The sequence below is a fragment of the Astyanax mexicanus genome, chromosome 14 (assembly GCF_023375975.1).
Source record: "Astyanax mexicanus isolate ESR-SI-001 chromosome 14, AstMex3_surface, whole genome shotgun sequence".
Classification (NCBI taxonomy): domain Eukaryota; kingdom Metazoa; phylum Chordata; class Actinopteri; order Characiformes; family Acestrorhamphidae; genus Astyanax; species Astyanax mexicanus.
The window spans coordinates 5,182,815-5,204,115 of NC_064421.1; the positions used below are offsets into that span (position 1 = coordinate 5,182,815).

Here is a 21,301-nt window from a genome sequence, read left to right on the forward strand (position 1 = left end):
ATTTTCAGATTTGTCCATTTTTATGTCTTGTAACACATATGTGATGTTATAATCTAACTTGCAAAATGCAAAAATTTAAAAATCTAAAAATAAGGAAACGATTCATTTTTTTATTTTTCTTAAAAAATTCCTAAAGACTCTAAGAGGCAGAGATGAAAAAACTAAAACTGGAAAAAATTATGAAAGCTTATTACCTGTACCTGTACCTATACGCTTTATAAAAAAATATTAATATTTTTAAAATTTTGCACTTGGTCACAAACCGTCAGAAATTTTAAAAAATGCTAAATGTTAAACTGAACTAAACGGTACACTGATAGTTTCTGTATAGCTTTATTAGGTTTTAATATTAAATTTACAATTAAAATAATAATAATTTTCCATAAAGGTACACTCCAAACCTGTTAGCCAATGATGTGAACGAGGGGCGTGGTCAGTGGTTTATGCTCCGCCCCCTGTGTGAGTGCAGGTCAGGTGATGTGTGTTGGGGGAAGAGTAGAGATGAGTGCAGTGAGCAGGCTGTGCACTCTGCTGCTGATTTCAGCTTGTTTTACTCTCACTTCAGCAGAACACTACTCTATAGATGATCAGGCGGGATTAGGGCGCGTGTTTGACGGAATCGGAGGATTAAGTGGCGGAGGGGTGAGTGTGTGTGTGTGTGTGCGTGTGAGCGCGTGCTTTCTGTTTTGTGTGGTCCAGCCAGAGCCTGTTGTTGGCGAGCCTTCCCACTTTATAAATCAGAAAATCACTATCAACCGCTAGGGGGAGCCCAAGAGTGAGACCTTAAAGAATGGGCGTGAATGGAGCTAAAGGGCTAAAACCTCAAATTAAAAATAGTAAATATCCATTTGACCAGGATATTCCTTCGATTTAAGAAGGTATTCAGATGTATTGTCCTAAAAATGCAAATAGAATATATCTATATTTTTCCGTTCTTCTTCAGAAAGCAGGTTTCAGGCAATGAAGTCGCTAGCATTAGTGCTAACTACTCTTAGCTGATTAGTTGGAGAGCTGATGCTGACTTTAAAAGGTTTATAACTACATTTTAAAAGTTTTTTGAATATTACAATTTCCGTAATAAAACATTTAAATTGTTCTGTCTTGAGGAAATTGTTAAAATTCCAGGAATGAAAGTTAATCATTAAAAAACTCTGATTTTACTCAGTTGCTCCATAGGAACCCATTCATTTTGGTCTTAATTGAGAGCTCCGCCTAGTGGTCAAACAAACCAGGAAGCCATAATTTCTTTAAGTGTGTTCTTTCGGTTAGAGACTCTCTGGTTTAAAGTGCGCATGTGCAGAGTGATGAACTAGAAAAACTAGTTATATTAGTATCATATTCATGTGTTTATTTACTCATTTTTATAGGTATATTTATATTTTTTCTAAGTGTATTTTTTTAAAACGTTCACCTCTAAAGCTAAATGTGACTATAGTAAAATCTTTATAGATCTGTATAATTATTATTATTATTATTATTATTATTAATATTATTATTATTATTATTATTATTATTATTATTATTATTATTAAAAAGTAAAAGCAGATCTCAGTTTGTGAGTTTTAATAGTAAATAATTATTTTGGACTACAACAGCTTTGCCATGGCATCAGAACTTGTCAATCTTATCCATTAAGGGTTCTCATTCAAAATTAATGAGCAGCAGAATAAGATGCTGTCATTGCTGATACTGTATTTTGTCTGATTGTCAAAATATTTAAAAAACTGATAATCTTGTAAAAAAAAAAAAGTCTTTAAATATTGTGATATAATATATTTTACCATATCTCCCAGCAGATCTATCATTGTGTGATTATATACACCAGGGGTGTAGGCTCTTATTGTATTTATATTAATATTGAAATTGTATTGTATTACCAAAAAATAAGAAATATATCATGATATAGATTGGCATTTTGGGATTTTCTAATATGCTTTATGCTTCCTGTATTCCCAGGCCACGTCCCGTCTGCTCATTAACTATGCTGAACCTTACCGGACTCAAATACTGGACTACCTGTTTAAGGTAAACTCAAGTGTGTGTGTGTGTGTGTGTGTGTGTGTGTGTGTGTGTGTGTGTGTGTGTGTGTGTGTTGGTTATTTGGCGCCGTATCTTCGTAACCTTATCTTTAATGTTCACTTCAGCCCAACTTTGGAGCCTCTTTGCACATCCTGAAAGTTGAAATTGGAGGAGATGCCCAGTCGACAGGTACATTTCCAAACATCACATAATGCAGATCAGACTTACAGCCACTTAGCAACACTATAACAACCACCTACGTAGCCACCTTTGATACCATAGAAACCCCCTAGCAACACCACCGCAACTACTTATCAATTAGCTAGCACCTACCAACCACTGAGCAACACTATACCAACCACCTCCGCCGCAACCATCTTGGATACCATAGCAATCATTTAGCAGCACTGTGGCAACCCCCTACCAACCACTGATCAACATAGTACGTACCATAGCAACCACTTGTCAAAAGCATAGAAACCCTGTAGCAACACCATAGCCACCACATAGCAATATCATGGTAACCACTTAGCAACCACCTGCCAATCATTAAGCAACACCATAGCAAAAAACTAGCAATCACTTACCAACACCACAGCAACAACAAGCAACCACTGAGCAACACTGTACCAACCACCTATGCAACCACTTTGGATAACATATCAACCACTTGGCTAAAGCATAGAAACCCTGTAGCAACACCATAGCCACCACATAGCAATATCATGGTAACAACTTAGCAACCACCTGCTAATCTTTAAGAAACACCATAGCAACAAACTAGCAATGATAAAGCAACACCATAGCAACCATATAGGATACTGTTGCAACCACTGAGCAACATCATAGCAACAAACTTGCAATGACTTAGCGACTTAGCAACCACAAAGGATGCCACTGCAACCACATAGCAACACTATAGCACACATCAAGTAACCACTTTATAGCATCATAGCAGACACCGTGCAACCATTTGGCAACATCGTAGCAACCAACCACTTATTAACACCATAGCAGACACTAAGCAACCACTTAGCAACACTGTATTATCTGGAGATGCTGCCACAGTACTACCAATCAGCACCAACAGTGTGTTAAATTCCTGTAAAGCTCTGTGCTGAGTCTGTTTTTCTGCAGATGGAACAGAGCCGTCTCACATGCACTATGAGGATGATGAGAATTACTTCAGGGGTTATGAGTGGTGGCTGATGACCGAGGCCAAGAAGAGGAACCCCAACATCACCCTGATCGGTCTCTTATATTTATATTCATTATATTCTTAATAAAGGACAGACATGCTGTTAGAGATACTGCTGCATTTCCTCAATTGACCTGCAAATAACAGGAGATTTGAGCAGCAATGGATACAAATTATAACAAGATATAATTTGTTTGCACTCTATAAAAGTATAAAAGTCATTTTAGTTGCTATTTTAGTAAAGTACTGTAATCAAATGTTTTCTGCTACTGTATGTTCACATTACAGGCCTCATTATTTGATTGTTTCTTCGCTCAGATCAGATTCTGTTATCTCCCTAAGCTTACATTCATTAATTTATTTTATTTTTTATTTAACCTTTATTTAAACAATTTAATCCTGTTGACATTAGGGGTATGGGGTGATATATAGTATTGAACAATCAAAATGCACTCTATTAGCTTCAAATTAATCCCATAAATTAAATAAATGTTTTTTACTGCAACACCCCATCATAAGGTGTAAAAAGTTGTAAAAGTTATGTCATATTTTGATATTTGTGTGCTTTAGGTTTGCCTTGGGCTTTTCCAGGATGGATTGGACGTGGGGTGAATTGGCCCTATGACTTTCCTGATGTTACTGTTTCCTATATTGTGTCCTGGATTATCGGAGCGAAACAGTACCATGACCTAGACATTGATTACGTTGGAGTAATTATTATTTTTATTATTATTATTATTATTATTATTATTATTATTATTATTATTATTATTATTTATATTATATTTGTAAATTTATGACATATCTTTTATGTTTTGTACACAGATATGGAATGAGAGGAATTTTGACATCAAATATATAAAGGTAGGATGTCTCCTATCTTTTTTTATCCTTATGCTTTTCCTAAATTAGAAGAGGAAAAAAAAAAAACGAATTTGCATCCAAAATTGTATCTGTAAAAATTACCTGCCATCCTATGATTCTAAAGGTGGATTTTAAAAATCTTTAAACCAATCTTTAAAATTAACCTGTTTTCCTGTGTGTCCACATCATCTAGCTGCAGATAGATGATGATTCAGATCAGCAGTTCATAAACATTGTGCTGTAGTTTTATAGAAGTTTAGCTAATGTTTAGCTAATGTTAGCCACACTTTTTATTTTTTCTCTCACTCAGAGTTACTAAAGTCTGCTAGACTAGTTAAACAAAATGTCTCTCGTTGTTATAAAATTTATCTTATTTGAGTTTAGTGGATGAGCATTTTTCTGTTCCACCTTAAATTCGGTGGCTGTTACATTCAGAGTATTAGAAAATCAATGCAAGCTTAAGGTAGTGTCACCTGAAATTGGTTTTCGTCTTAACACATAACTTGCATTTATTGTCTCTTAATAAAGTGTTTGAGAGCATCAGTTGTAAAGTAGTGAAGAGGTAGAGTTACAGGTATACAGTGATTAACTCTATTTGAGTAATGTTCTAATCCAGATTAAGAGAAGCAACGACTACTAAACTAAGTAAAGAACAAAATACTTTAACAAATGAAGGTCAGTCAATCCGAAAAGAAGAATTTCTCGAACTTTACGTAATAAAAGACACATTCAAATTATGAAACTGGCTCTCATTAGGAGCGCCACAGAAAAGGAAGAGCGAGAGTTTCCACTGTTGCACAGGATAAATTCATCCAGCGTGAGTTACCAGCCCCAGAAACCGCAAGTTAATAGCTCCCCAGATAACTAAGGTGTATGATGGTGACCTGTACTGTATGTAACCTGTATCAGAACCAGATCCATCGATTTCTCTGAGAAGAAAAAGCGTCTGAGGAAAGTGTGGATGTCATTTTTTGGGCTCAGTTCTTTTCCTGTGCTGTTCCCGAGCACACTCGCCCATCATTTAGCTCTTAGAGACCTTGGTTAGTAAATGCTGCAGAAATTAAGGCCATTAGGTTGTGTGATTGCGGACAGCAGGCTTCGTATGAATGTTGAATATAATGCTCTTTCCCTCTGGTCTCTGCTGGGCTGATAGCTGCTGAGATACACGCTGGATAAAGCCGGCCTGGAGAGGGTCAGAATCATCGCCAGTGACAACCTCTGGGAGCCCATTACCCTCAGTGTGCTGGGGGACGAGGAGCTGCGGGAGGCGGTGGATGTGCTGGGGTAGGACACGCTGCCCCCTCATTATCCCTCATTCTGCACCACACTACTATCCAACAGGCTGGGGATGAGAATAAAGTGATGGGCATGTAGTTATAGTGATTTTACCACGGTTAAGGTGGTAATGTGGCCGCTAGGCAGTAATGCTGCAACTAATGACTGCAATCTGACTAATCTGCTGATTATTTTTGTCGAATAGTTGATTGGTTGGCTCCCAATCCAATGTATGTTTTAGTGCCCTAGACTTTTGTAGAACATTTTGAAAGTCTTACATACCTACAGCTCTGGAAAACAATAAGAAACCACTTAAAAATTATGAGTTTCTTTGATTTTTCCAAACTGAAAACCTCTGGAATATAATCAAGAGAAAGATGGATGATCACAAGCCATCAAACCACCAAACTGAACTGCTTGAATTTTTGCACCAGGAGTAAAGCAGCATAAAGTTATCCAAAAGCAGTGTGTAAGACTGGTGGAGGAGAACATGATGCCAAGATGCATAAAAAAAATTGATTGAAAACCACCAGGGTTATTCCACCAAATATTGATTTCTGAACTCTTAAAACTTTATTAATATGAACTGGTTTTATTTGCTTATTTTCATTATTTGAAATCTGAAAGCTCTGTATCTTTTTTGTTATTTCAGCCATTTCTCATTTTCTGCAAATAAATGCTCTAAATGACAATATTTTTATTTTGAATTTGGGAGAAATGTCTGTAGTTTATAGAATAAAACAACAATGTTCATTTTACTCAAACATAAACCTATAAATAGCAAAATCAGAGGATCTGATTCAGAAACTGAAGTGGTTTCTTTTTTTTTTTTTTGTCCAGAGCTTTATATTAACCTAAGCTAAGTTGATTACAAACTATAGTATAGTAGGAAATGTTCACACAGATTGTATGTTATTTTCAGGTGATTTTTTTAAAGTCTTTTAAAAGAGTAACTACGCTCTAATACATTTTAACATTAATAGCTAAAATACAGTGGCATAGAAAAGTATTTGCCCCCTTACAGATTTCTTTTGTTTTTGCATTTTTTGGTCATACTTAAATATTTCAGATTATCTTCAGACTAACTTTAATATCAGACAAGTATTACCTGAGTAAATATAAAAAAACTTTTTTTAAATGATGATTTCATTTATAAAAGGAAAAAACTGTCAAAATTACTTTCCCTCTAGTCCCAAAAAAAGTATTTAAAAAATGGCATGGACAACTCATCTAGGAGGTCACAAAAATCCCACATCAACATTTTAAAGAACATTTACTCTTACTCTTATTTTTTTTTAATCAGCAAACAAAGGAAAAGCGAGACACAAAGCTAAAGATTTAGCTTTCACAGTGAAAGTATTTTGTTTTACTGTGTTGTTTGTAATTGTGCCTTTTTTGACACCATGTAGTTTTTGGTATTAGTGACTGCTATTGTGACATTTTCTGGTTTGTATTAGTTGCTTTAATTTTGCCATAGTTAGTTTGTGATATATATATATATATATATATATATATATATATATATATATATATATATATATATATATATATATATATATATATATAGGAGTTAAGAAGTGGAGCAAGTGAAGCACAGTCTTTTTTAATTATTTGATGAATGAATAAGTAAAAATTAGCAGCAATATCTCAAAGTGCCTGGAACACTGTCTAAAACTTCAAGGCTAAATGAAATATCTGTGAACTGTGTTCCAGGGCTCACTACCCAGGAACCACTTCAGTACCTGCAGCTGTGAAGATGGGGAAGCAGCTGTGGGCGTCTGAAGATTACAGCACCTTCAACGATGAAGTGGGAGGAGGCTGCTGGGCTCGGATCCTCAACCAGAACTACGTCAACGGCCTGATGTCTGCGTATGAGAGCTTTCTATTAATATACACAACAACTGCTGTTTATTTTCTGTGTTAAAAACATGAGCATGTGAGTACTAAAATAGTTTAATACATTAAATATAATTTAATAGATATTTAATAGTACCTTTCTGTCTTTTAGCACTATTTCCTGGAACCTGGTTGCCAGTTATTATCAGAATCTCCCGTTTGGAAGAGATGGGCTGATGACTGCTCAGGAACCGTGGAGCGGCAACTATGTTGTGGAGTCTCCAATATGGATAACTGGTAAATCAGTCATTCCTGAAACTGAAAAATGTTGAAATGGGTCATTATCAATCAATAAATCAGTCACCCTTTATTTTCACTCAGGAACAACATTGAGGGTGACCCTCATTTACAATGTTCCCAAGCATTTACAGCATCAAAGTGATTGAAAACAGAAACTAGAAATAATATGGAATAAAATAGTAAAAAATAAAAGAAAAGAAATACTAATTTAAATCAAAATTTAATATAGATGAATCAAATATGTATGTACAATAGAAAATTCTAAAAGACCACAAAGAAACAAAATAACACATAAAAAGTAAAGAATTTATAAAATATAATAAAATATATAATAAACTTATAATAATAAACTTGTTTTCTTTGCATTATTTGAGGTCTGAAAGTTCTGGAATTTGGGAGAAATGTTGTCTGTATTTTATAGAATAAAACATCAATGTTCGTTTTACTCAATATATATATATATATAAAAAAAAATATATATATATATATATATATATTTTTTTTTTTTCCCACATTACCTTTTACTGAATTGACTTTTTTGCACACTACTGTTAATAACACATAAGCTTCTCTCCATAATAGACAACTACATTTATTTTATCAACCAATCAGTGCAGCCCTGAATGCACTCAATGACCAATGAACAGTCCAGCTTAGAAAAAGAAAAAAAAGTTTTATCTAATAATATGTAAAATCTTGTCTTCCAGCCCACACCACACAGTTCTCTCAGCCTGGCTGGAAGTACCTGCAGACTGTAGGTCACCTGACCCACGGCGGGAGCTACGTTGCTTTGACTGACCAGAAGGGGAACCTGACCATAGTGATTGAAACTATGGTAAGATGTTAATTGGCAGAAATCTTTTGATGTACTGTGTGTTAATGTGATCTAAAGATATTCAATGGCTTCAAAATGCATGTTAAAGGAGAAATCTGGTGTAAAATACAATTGGGTTGTAGTGAATCATGATAAGTTTATTGAATAGAATAGAGCATTCCCAAATACAGCACTTTTAGCCGATGCTCCCAACAGGATTGTAATGCTAGTGATGGGGGCGTAGCATTGCCATGCAAAGAAATCACTATTTTTACACCATTAAAAAGCTCAAAGTAGCTCCACACTTTTTTTTTTGTTGGTAGAATTCTGAGGGACTTAAATTAATTCAATTAACATCACATAACAGCTAATAACAAAAGAGCTGAATTTATTGCGATAAAATGAATCATTATGAACAGTCCTGATGAATATTGGGATTCTATGCACCGAATATTCAACAACCAAACTTATCTGTCTGAAAATTGAAGAAAAAAAGGCTCTTTTTGTGTGAACATACCAAATAATTAATAAATAAATGTTCAATAAGGGCACCGATTTGTCCAGCTGTTTAAAGCGCTGCCACTATGATTGGGAGATCTCTATGATCGGTTCGAATCCTATTTGCCATCAGCTGCCGGAGACCCGAGAGAGCACAATGGTTCTTGCTCTCGCTAGGTGGGTAGAGTACATGGCGCTATTTCCCCTCATCACTCCTAGGGTGATGTGGATCAGCAAAAGGCTGCATCTGTGAGCTGATGTATCAGAACCGAGTCGATGCGCTTTCCTCCGAGCGTTAGCGCTGTGATGATGCTATTCAGTAATGCTGCATCAGCAGCAGCTCAAAAAGAGGCGGAGTCTGACTTCACATGTATCGGAGGAGGCGTGTTCTAGTCTTCATAGTCCTTGTGTTGTGGCATCACTAGTGATGGAAAATATACAGCTGAGTGGCAGCTGAATAGGGGTAGGACAATTGGCCTAGCTAAATTGGGAGAAAAAAGTTGAATATATAAAAAAAAGTTCAACAAGAAAAAATAAGAGACCATTTAAAAATTATGAGTAACTTTGATTTTACCAAATTGAAAATCTCTGGAAAATAATCAAGAGGAAGATGGATGATCACAAACCATTAAACCAAACTGAACTGCTTGAATTTTTGCACCAGGAGTAAAGCAGCATAAAGTTATCCAAAAGCAGTGTGTAAGACTGGTGGAGGAGAACATGATGCCAAGATGGATGAAAACTGTGATTAAAAACCAGGGTTATTCCACCAAATATTGATTTCTGAGCTCTTAAAACTTTATAAATATGATTTTTTTTTTCATTATTTAAGAGCTCCCAAATCTTTATTTGGAATTTGGGAGAAATGTTGTCCGTAATTTATAGAATAAAACAAAAATGTTAATTTTATTCAAACATAAACCTAAAAATGAAGTGTTTTTTTCCAGAGCTGTGTATCTTTGAAGTCTAGTTTTGTAAATGCTTTTTATTTGAAAACAAACTAAAAAATACATTTACTTATTAATTTATACTTATTAATAAACTTTTAATCCTGCTTATGTTTTCCAGACTCACGATCACTCTGTGTGCATCCGACCTCCTCTGCCTCCCTATAACGTCACAGCGCAGACAGCCACGTTCAGTCTGAAGGGATCGTTTGTAAGTGTTGCTTATGTTAAAACTGCTTTTACAGAAAGTTTAGTTAAAGCTGATTTAAGACCCCCGTTATTAACAGAGCTCTGTCCTGTAATTTTACAGGCGTCACTCAGTGAGCTGCAGCTGTGGAATTCCAAGTTCGATTTCAAGACGAAGAAGCCGGTCTTCTTCCAGAAACTCGCGCCCATAAAGGTAAGCTTTTATAATGTAACTATTTCACAGTTAGTAATGCAATCAGCGAAGAAAACAAGTTCATATTCATAAAGTTTTAGAGTTCAGAAATCAATATTTTGTAGGAATAAACCTGGTTTTTAATCACAGTTTTTTTTCATGCATCTTGGCATCATGTTCTCCTCCACCAGTCTTACACACTGCTTTTGGATAACGTTATGCTGCTTTACTCCTGGTGCAAAAATTTATGCAGTTTAACTTGATTGGATGGCTTGGGATCATCCATCTTCCTCTTGATTATATTCCAGAGGTTTTCAATTTGGTAAAATCAAAGAAACTCATAATTTTTAAGTGGTCTCTTATTTTTAAATAATCTATATGATATTTTCAGGTGTCTAATGGCTCTTTTACGCTGGACCTGGATGTTGATGAAGTTTACACAGTGACCACCATTCCCACGGGTCTGAAAGGATCTTATCCCGAGCCTCCTCCATCCTCTCCCTTCCCTAAAACCTATAAAGATGATTTTAACGTCAGTAAGTGTTCATATCTTTCCAATATCGTTCCTTTGTTCTGTTTTCTTTTTTTTATACTAACAATCACAGCTGAAATACTTGGCTTCAATTTTCTCCATTGATTTTTCGTACCACTTTAAAATAAGACTAACATTTATAAATGGTTTATAAATGAGATTATTAAGTATTATTGATTAGGTTGTAGATGCCTTAAAAAACATTGATAAGCAGTTACAACACATCAATTGAAAAGGCAACAGTGATCCATTGTTTGCTTAGTCATTTAATTTATAGGAAATAGTTAAACATACTTTTAAAAAATATATATTAAGAGGACAGGTTAATGCTGAAAAATGGAAAATACAAAGTGAGATCAGTATCTAGAAAGATCTGAGGTTTGACAGTAAAAATTAGTGTGGAATCACTATTTTGCCAACATTTTATCTCACTGTTGCCATTTCCATCTATGTTGTTTATTATTTATTAAATGCTTATTAATGTTTTAAAGTATTATTTGTACTAAATTAATAACCATTAATAATCTCCTTTATAAACCATTTATAAACCATTTATAAAGGTAGTCTTATTTTAAAGTTGTGTATATATATATATATATATATATATATATATATCATCAAAATCGATCGAAATTATGTCATGGTCTCGAGCCTCAAAGTCAGAAAGATGATTGACGATCTCTCCCTTTAAGCTCCGCAAGCACGTATATCATTCTCAGGGACCGAGTCTTATTTTTCATGTTTAACTGTTATAGTAGGATAGAGTTCAGTTTGTTAAGGCTCTAATTGTTCTATTATTTTGTACATGACTGTTCCTGTATTGTTTTATTTATTTTGTTATGTTGCACATTGCTGTTTTAATAGCGTACACTGCTGCTACCAAATAAAAACCACTAGATGGCATTACATATATATTGTAATTAAATTATTTAAATTTGGCCATTAGTGCCTAATGTGGTGTATTACAGATCACTTGTATCACTTTGCATCACTTATATCAAGCCCATCTTTTGAAATAAGATAATGTATATTTGATGAATCAAACCAATCACTGACCATAGACTAATCTAAAACTTGCATAGGCCTCTCTGCTGTAAAAAAAAAAATTATATATACAATGTATAGATGTATAGATATCTCATTTAATTGTTTTTTTTTCTCCTGAAAGAGAACCCCAGCTTCTCTGAGGCTCCAGACTTCGCCGATCAGACGGGCGTGTTTGAGTACTTCATGAACCTGACGGACCCCGGCCCTCATGTTTACACGCTGCGGCAGGTGGTCACTCAGCGGCCGATCACCTGGGTGGCGGATGCGGATCAGACCGTCAGCGTGATTGGGGATTATAGCTGGTGTGTGCTGAGGGCTGTGAGCTGAGAGCTGTTCTGTGATTGCACTGAAGTGTCTGATTGAGGAGTTTGTGTTGTTTGGGCTGTAGAGGTGGGATAAGCCTTCTGTTTGCTCTAATGCAGCGTGTATAGTTCCACAGACAAAACTTCTCCAATGGGCTTCATTCATGAAATGTTCGTTAGAGGGCTGCACATATATCGTTTAAGCATCATCATCGCGATGTGCACATGTGCAATGGTCACGTCGCAGGACGTGTGATGTCACTTAAAGTAATTATATCACACATGTAATGTTGCAGTGTTTTGATTCTTGCCACAAGAAGTAGATACACAGCGCTGTCTCTGTGTCTGTGTGAGTGACAGGCTGCTGCTGCCTGAGAAGCGCGAGGGGGAGGTAGGAGTGAACAGGAGGTAACCGCATGGCCTTAATCCACATGGTTGGGCACGTGCTTGTAAAGTGTAAGCATGTGTGGAAAACTGGGCATCTCAGAGTCCAGCACAGTTTTGTAGTGCAGATATTTCCAGTTACAGCTGAATTCACGCTTTTAATTTCAGAAAAACAAACGATCTTATTTACCTTTTAAAAAATCAATTTAAATGCCTTATTAAAGGGCCGATTACTTTTAGTTTGCTGTTTTCCTCGAGTTTTGAGCGCTCGGCACTGACTCTTGATTGGTCTGGACGCGAGACAGCGAAAAAAGAATATTTGCAATGTAATTTTTTTTTCAATATCGTGCAGCCCTGTTTTTTTTTAACCCTTGGGGTCCAATGGTCTCATTTAGAGTCCAAAATCGCACCTTGTCTCCTTAAGAATTACTAGGTATTATTAGTTCCTAGAAATAGCAGATTCATTGTGATCCAATGAAGCATATGTGAGAAATTCATTGTAAAAAACACCCAAAAACAGTCGCGTCTTTAAAGTTCATGGAATAGCCATCAGTTCAGGTTAGAGTGGGCGTGTTTATTGATGGGATACAGAAGGAGGCTAAATTCCTCCTAGTAGTATGGAGCATACTAGTGCATTGCAAAAAATCATTGAAAGAATATCAATGAATCGTTACTTTATTACAGGAATTTAGTTTAAAATATGAAACTTTTATATATTATATAGATGTATTCCACACAGAGTGATCTATTTTAAGCGTTTATTTATTTTATTGTTGATTATTATGGATTACAGCCAATGAAAACCCAAAAATCAGTGTCTCAGAAAATTATATAAAAATATTATATAAGACCAATTGGTACTTTTGGCAGTGTGGGCAGTGTGGGAAGTCCTGCTGGAAAATGAAATTTCAATTCAATTCAATTTTATTTATATAGCGCTTTTTACAACAAAGGTTGTCACAAAGCCGCTTTACAGGAAAAACAGGTCCACGCCTCTTATGAGCAGCACCACAGAGATGCCAATTTTATGGTGACACAGTGGCAAGGAAAAACTCCCTTTAAGAGGAAGAAACCTGGGAAGGAACCAAGACTAAGTCCGAGGAACCCATCCTACTCGGGTTGAAATCCGCATCTCCATAAAAGTTGTCAGTAGCAGAGGGAAGCATGAAGTGCTGTAAGATTTTGTGGGAAAACAAAACTGCACTGACTTTAGACTTGATAATAAAACACAGTGGATCAACACCAGCAGATGACATGACGTTGGTCTTATATAATATAATATAATATTGTAATTTTCTGAGACACTGATTTTTGCGTTTTCATTGGCTGTAAGCCATAATCCTCTACAATAAAAAAAATAAAATCTTAAAATAGATCACTTTGTGTGTAATATAATATATGAGTTTTACATTTTAAACAGAATTACTGAAATAAAGTAACTTTTCAATGATATTAAAATGTTTTGAGATGCACTAATTGTTATGCACCACCCTGTTCTGCACATTATTGTACACAGCATGTGTTCTACATTTACTGATTTATTACAACTAACTATGCAATTATTTTTTTTTTTTCCCATTATACGCTTTCTATTATGTGGTAATAGAGGCGATAATGAATAAATCTTAATGCTTTAACAGAAGGAACTATTTCAAAATGTTCAATTTAGGCTTTTATTGATCAAAGAACAGCCCTTAATAAACCCTGAAATTGTGTTCTTCAAAATTAATGGTTAGATTTCTGTTAGCAGCAGTTTATACTTTGCGAATTGAGGCACCGGTGAAGATGCTGACTGCGCTGTTTCTGCTGCGTTTAAAATTCTGCTCCAAAGCAAACACTCAGATTCTTTGAATCGGCCCTCCTGCATATAAGAGCCCTCGGTATTCAGTTCCGCGAGTCCCACAGCTGTGTCTGTGTGCAGTAATACTGTATATCCGGTCCTATATTTAGATAAATATACACTAGAGGACGGTTTCTGTGATCTAAAGCTCTTTTCGAGGATGTTTATGACTTACTGAAGTGCTGTGTTTTTGCAGGCAGAACATGACGGTGTCGTGTGACGTGTTTATGGAGAAGGAGAACAGCGGAGGTGTGTTTGTTGCAGCGAGGTTGGATAAAGGAGGAGGTTCTGTGAGGAATGCCAGGGGAATCTTCTTCTGGGTGTTGGCAGACGGCACATACAGAGTCACCAGTGATCTCAGTAAGTATCAGAACGTCAAGTGTTTTAAAGCAGAACTTTGGTCTGAAATGGACTTGGGTTGTAGTGAAACATGATAACTAGGATTTCCACTTTTCAGAAATGAAAATAAGGGACGCCCACCAAAAAAATAGGTAATTACATATATCGTCGCTGTCCAATGAACAACACTTATCTCCAAAACAGCAACTTTACAGGAGAGAGAAAAAACCTTGTCAACTTTCAATGGAAGTCGATGTATAAAGAGTTTATTTCAGGTCATTTTGAACAGTTTCTATTAGTCCGTTCATCAAGAAATTTTGGCACAGTTAAACGGACATTTTGTCTGTTCAAATTATGTAGTAAACTAAAAATCACCAAAAATGGAGAAAAGTGTTTTTCATAGGACAGCGACGATATATGTATACATGCTAGGGGTGGGCGATATGGCTGGAAAATAATATCAGGATATTGCAGGGTATTTTTGCGATAACGATATACTTGGCGATATAGGAAAACAGATAAATAATTAATTAATTTCAGGAATATAGTATAATAGTATAATAACAGTATAATCATAATGTGGCAAAATAAATACTATAGCATAAAATAATATAAAGCAGCAAAAAATATTGCAGAATATTAAGTGCATGCATATAAACTGTAAACTAAAACAATATATTATACAATAAATAAACCTAAAGCTTCACAGTAAATAATAGACTACTTTTAAGACAGAACAGCCCTATTATCACAATATGGATTTTTAATATCATAATATTTCTGTGTCGCAATATATGGTATGCGATATAATATTGCCCACCCCTAATACATGCATATATTTATTATTTCAATTGACATTTTTGGAAATAAAGAACGTATCACTTTGCATATTGGTTCAATACAGGAAGCAGCATTTAATTGTCAAATAAAGGATGTTCTGTATTTTACAAGATGGGTGGCAACCCTAATGATAACAAATACAGTATTTTGTAGAATAGCCCACCTCATTCTCCCACAGCATACAATCTGCACAAGATGCCGATGGTCACTCAAAACTAACACATAGACACCTTATAACAAATGGCGAAATACCATCTTGGTATCTGTGCAACATCCTGCTAACAATGAAACACATCCTCATTGACTGTCCTGCTTATGACCATATAAGTCGATTTAAGTAAAGTAGTAAGTAAAAAACAGAAAAGACCTTTTTGGAAAAACCCACCAAGGAAGGTTTTAAAGTTTTTATCACATCTTAACCTCAAACATCTAATGTAATACATATGTAGCGAGTTATATTTCCCTTATCATGATATAACCTTTGAACAGCTGCACTCTATCTAGACATATAAAACCCAGTGTATGCCAGGCATAGTTAAATTTGTACTGAAGTGGCAATAAAACCCCAACAGCCAACCAACCCCCAGCATTTCCAAATACAGCACTTTTAGCCGATGCTCCCAACAGGCTTACAATAAAAAATAATAGGGGCATATAATTACCCATGCAAAATAATTTCTGTTTTTATACCATTAGCAAGCAAGAGGGTCTTGACATTTAAAACGAGGCACTGAGAACTTTATTAAAAACACTGTTTATATACACAAGGTACATGTAATACTCCAGGCACCAATAAGTTGACTGATGGGCTCAAATAAATAGGTAGGATTGGGGAAAAGATTGCAAACTTAATTTAGTTAATCTTTTACTGAATTAAACTTGCAATCTGTTCCCCTATTCTACCTCTTCGTTCATGTTCTTCAGTCATGATCGTTATTGTGACTTAATTTTAAGCTGCCACAACCCACACCTTCACTACCTAAAGGTACTGTGTGTATAAACAGTGTTTTTAATAAACTATGAAAATATCTATGCACTTTCAAAGTTGTCAGGGCCCTCAGAATTCTACCAATGAAGTGTGGAGCTACTTTGAGCTTGTTGTTAATGGTGCAAAAATAGTGATTTCATTGCTTGGGCAACACTATGCTCCCGTCACTAGCATTGTAAACCTGTTGGAAGCTAAAATGGTAAAAAGTGCTGTATTTTGGAATGCTGGGGGACAATGAAGGTGGGCTAATTGACGATAGTTTATACTTGTTATCATGTTTCACTAAAACTCAAGTTTATTTTATACCAGATTTCTCCTTTTAGAGTGGAAGCAGATTATAAACAGACTGGACATAATACACAACACAACATTCTTTTTTTTTTCTTTTTTTTTTATGTTCAGATTTTTTATAAAATCTGAACCACTACAGGATTCAGGAGAGAAATCTGGATAGACTTACATCCAGCGCTCATTTGACTCCTTTGACTCGTGAAATGTTTTTTATTTATGTATTTATTTATTTATTTAATTTTTATATAAGAATTATAGCTTAAAGCTCAGCACCTTACAATCTGGTGCGCCTTATAGTGCAATATATATATATATATATATATATATATATATATATATATATATATATATATATATATATATATAAATACGTAATATGTGTATTTTTTCATTGACATTTAAAAATAAAAAAATAACAACTATATTTAATCTGATAACTCTTGGAATATTTTATGTGGAAAGAAGTTTATAATTATATTTAATATATAATGTCAACCACTAATACAGGTTTAGGGTTTAATTGATTAAAAATAATCACAATTTAAATCGCAATCGCAATATTCTGTAGAAAAATTGCAATACTCTGTGGAAAAATCGCAATTCAATATTTTGCCCAAATCGAGCAGCCCTATGACCTGCTGTGTTTGGCTACAACTGTCTTTGCATACAGATAAGCGACTCCATAATCCATAATACACAACCACGTTCAATGCAGGAGACCCCACACACACATCCCACAGGTCTGTGCAGGGTCATGGGACACTGTACTAGTTTCTGTCCTATGAAATTAAACATTATTTTAATGCACTATGATCAGCTTTAAAATACATGTGGATTTCCTTTGCTGCTGCTGGTTTAATCATTATTCTGATCTGAAGGTGGGCTGAGTGTTCTGGCTGAGGGACTGTCCGGAACCAGAGCCAACACCTGGAACACACTCACATTGACTGTGAAGGTATGTGGAACTGTATTATACTCAGCAGCTGGATTTGTCATTAGGAGATCGACTGATAAATCAGATCTTCTACATGTGGTTTGAATGGAATGAGTTTAATGATTAGAGTATAATGTAGATCATGTTAAAAAAAAAAAAAACAGCAACTTGACAGAAAAATCATTTTTCCTTCTTAAATTCTTAGGTGGAAGTCAATTTAACACAATGTTAAGAAAAGTCAGAATCACATACAGCTCTGGGGAAAAAAATAAGAGACCGCTTAAAATGATGAGTTTCTTTGATTTTACCAAATTGAAAACCTCTGGAATATAATCAAGAGGAAGACGGATGATCACAAGCCATCAAACCACCAAACTGAACTGCTTGAATTTTTGCACCAGGAGTAAAGCAGCATAAAGTTATCCAAAAGCAGTGTGTAAGACTGGTGGAGGAGAACATGATGCCAAGATGCATGATTAAAAACTGTGATTAAAAACCAGGGTTATTCCACCAAATATTGATTTCTGAACTTTTAAAAGTCTGAACTTTTTCAGTATGAACTTGTTTTCTTTGCATTATTTGAGGTCTGAAAGCTCTGCATCTTTTTTGTTATTTTAGCCATTTCTCATTTTCTGCAAATAAATGCTCTAAATTACGATATTTTTATTTGGAATTTGGGAGAAATGTTGTCTGTAGTTTATAGAATAAAACAACAATGTTCATTTTACTCAAACATATACCTATAAATAGCAAAATCAGAGAAACTCATTCAGACTCAATTTTTTCATGAAGTGAAAGTTTTTTTGACAATATACTGTATACATGTATGAGTCCATCCTACTAAAGGTATTGTTTATTATGTTTTTGACTATTATAATTAATGTAATTAAAATGCATTTTAATTTTCTTTGTTTCATTTTATTAAATTATAGAAATAAAGTATGTATATAATTTAATATATACTATATAGAAATTTTCGTAACCTTACAATAGATATTTTTCTTGCTCTCCTCTGATCATCTTTTATTTCTTTATAATAATGTATTTATTTAAGTACTTATTTTTATTTCTTTTTCTGAAGAAATTAGACTGTGTGATGATTATGATTGTGGTTTTGGAGGTTATTATTTGTAAAACAGTTTGAAAATCTATTTAAAAAAAATCTGAATTATGGTAAAATTAGCTTTTTTTCAGTCAGAAGTTTTAGAACACCCCCAGTTTTTTTTTTTTTTCTCTCAGTGAAATGGAAAAAATTCAGTGAACATAAATAGTATAAAAGCTAGTAGTATACTGACTGGACTTCTAAGAAAAATAAACTAAAAAAATAATAAAAAAAAAGGTATATAGTAAAAATAAACTAAAAAATAATTTAAAAAAAAGGTATATAGTAAAAACAAAAAAAAATGGGATGCTTTTTAGGAATTAATTCATAGCAGGGAAACAAATGAACTACAAACTAATTTTAGTATTTTAAAATAAAAAATAATGGTGATTTTTTTTTGCGATCAGTTCATTGGTTAACAGCTTACAGTTGGAATGTAGCAATAGAAATAGGGAAACTGAACTTTGGAAATAATTATGTCTTAATGTCAATTTCTAAAGCCTTTGTCTGTGTGTAGTAAAGCAGTGCTGGAACATTGGCTGGTGTTACTGCTGTTAATCTCTATTGCAGCATTCACACACTTACACACACACACACACACACACACACACACACACACAGCACATTCACACTCTCATCATCATAATCACTAGAAAAACACACAGAAACACAGAGAACTCTGTTTAAACTATTAGAAGTAGAAGTTCTTTTCTTTAGAGAAATTACAGATAGAAGAAAGTCAGAGAGCGGTGAGGACTGTTTCCTACACCTTCAAATAAAGAGTCTTAGAAACTGGAGAAAAAAAACTGCTACAGGAAGACGTCTGGCTGACCCACATGGAAACAGCAGCTTTAGCATTTGGCTCAGTTTAGCTCAAGTCTCAGTTTCAACAGTAAAGAAAGGAATTAGAAGTTTGGCCATTTTATCATAAAACTGTAAGAAATGTTAATAATAATTAATATTTCTGTTTTTTTTTTTTTTTTCCAGGGTAATTTTGTCTCTGGAGAGCTGAACGGTTATCTGCTGTGGAAGAATACAGTAGATTTGGTGCCAAAAAACGGATGGGCGGCGATCGGCACGAGCTCGTTCGAGCTGGCTCAGTTTGATAACTTTGCAGTACAGGCAGAGTAACGTTCCCTGTCCCGGGTTTGATTTATCGCTTTAATAGCAGAACTGTCTGTCTGTAAATTTAATAAGAAACTCGGCTTTATTACAAGCTTTACACAATTAAACTTGAATCATTACTTCTTTAAGAGATTCCACAGAAACTGAGATGTAATGAAAATGTGAAGATAGCGGTAGTTAAATGCACTGGAGTGTGTGAGAGTGAGTGAATGTGGTGAATTTGAATGCATTAAAATACTGAACTGTGAAATATTGCTTATTGTTAATATTAATAGTATTAATATGATTGCTCATTGATGCTCTGAATTATTTGTGTTGAAGAAGAAGAAGGCAGAAAAATAAACTGGAGTTTGATCATTCTGTCATAAAGCCCTGTTTTTACATAACTAGCACTCTGTGACTAGATAATAGAGATGAGCAATCTGCCAAATATGGTATGATTTTATGTATCAGAAACCTCCAAATTATAATATTCAGTTTATTGACTTTTTTGTCTAAATCTCATATTATATAGAAACCATAATTATAAAAATGTGCAGGAGTCTAAAAACAACATGCAATTAAAGCTACCCTATTGAAAGTAAATATATATTAATAAGTAAAAGTACTCTATACTCTGTACTCTATATGAACAAAAGTATTGGGTTACATATATATATATATATATATGTATGTATATATATATATATATATATATATATATATATATATATATATATATATATATACATATATATATATATATATGTATATATGTATGTGTATATATGTATATATATGTGTATATATATGTATATATATATATATATATATATATATATATATATATATGTGTATATATGTGTGTATATATATATGTATATATGTGTATATATATATATATATATATATATATATATATGTATATATGTGTATATATATATATATATATATATATATATATATATATATATATATATATATATATATATATATATATATATATATATATATCTGCTCATTCTTTGTTTCTTCTGAAATTAAGGCTATAAAAAGAGTTTATACTACTTTTGTTGGAGTAACTGTAGGTGTAAGTGTCCTGCAAAATCTTACAGCACTTTATGCTTCCCTTTGATGACCATTTTTTTTATGGAGATGCAGATTTTATTTTCCAGCAGGATTTGGCACACTGCCCACACTGCCAAAAGTTCCAGTTGGTCTTATATAATATTCTAATTTATGAAATAAATACTAATAATACATCTATATAATATAAGTTTCACATTTTGAACTGAATTTGAACATTAAGTCCCTTAATGTTTTTAATGTCTTTAGTATTAAAATATTACAGAAATTAAGACAAACTTTGAATGAAAAGGTGTGTCCACAAACCCACAAACATTTATCTTTACATGAACATACTATCCTACACTATACTGTTGCCTTTTGTTGGTTTGTAAATGGTGTA

At 34.0% G+C, this 21,301-nt stretch overlaps 1 protein-coding gene across 1 annotated transcript; it reads left to right on the top strand.

Moving 5' to 3' along the window:
* Positions 1-456: 456 nt before the first annotated feature.
* Positions 457-20,211, top strand: galcb (galactosylceramidase b). Its single transcript, XM_022673282.2, has 17 exons — positions 457-642; positions 1,957-2,025; positions 2,145-2,208; positions 3,157-3,270; positions 3,788-3,927; positions 4,043-4,081; positions 5,235-5,365; positions 7,070-7,225; positions 7,365-7,489; positions 8,200-8,327; positions 9,873-9,962; positions 10,062-10,151; positions 10,522-10,666; positions 11,831-12,011; positions 14,432-14,595; positions 17,572-17,648; positions 19,717-20,211. Exons 1-17 carry the CDS (start codon positions 478-480, stop codon positions 19,858-19,860), a joined length of 2,022 nt encoding a protein of 673 aa, XP_022529003.2. The 5' UTR covers positions 457-477; the 3' UTR covers positions 19,861-20,211.
* Positions 20,212-21,301: the final 1,090 nt, after the last annotated feature.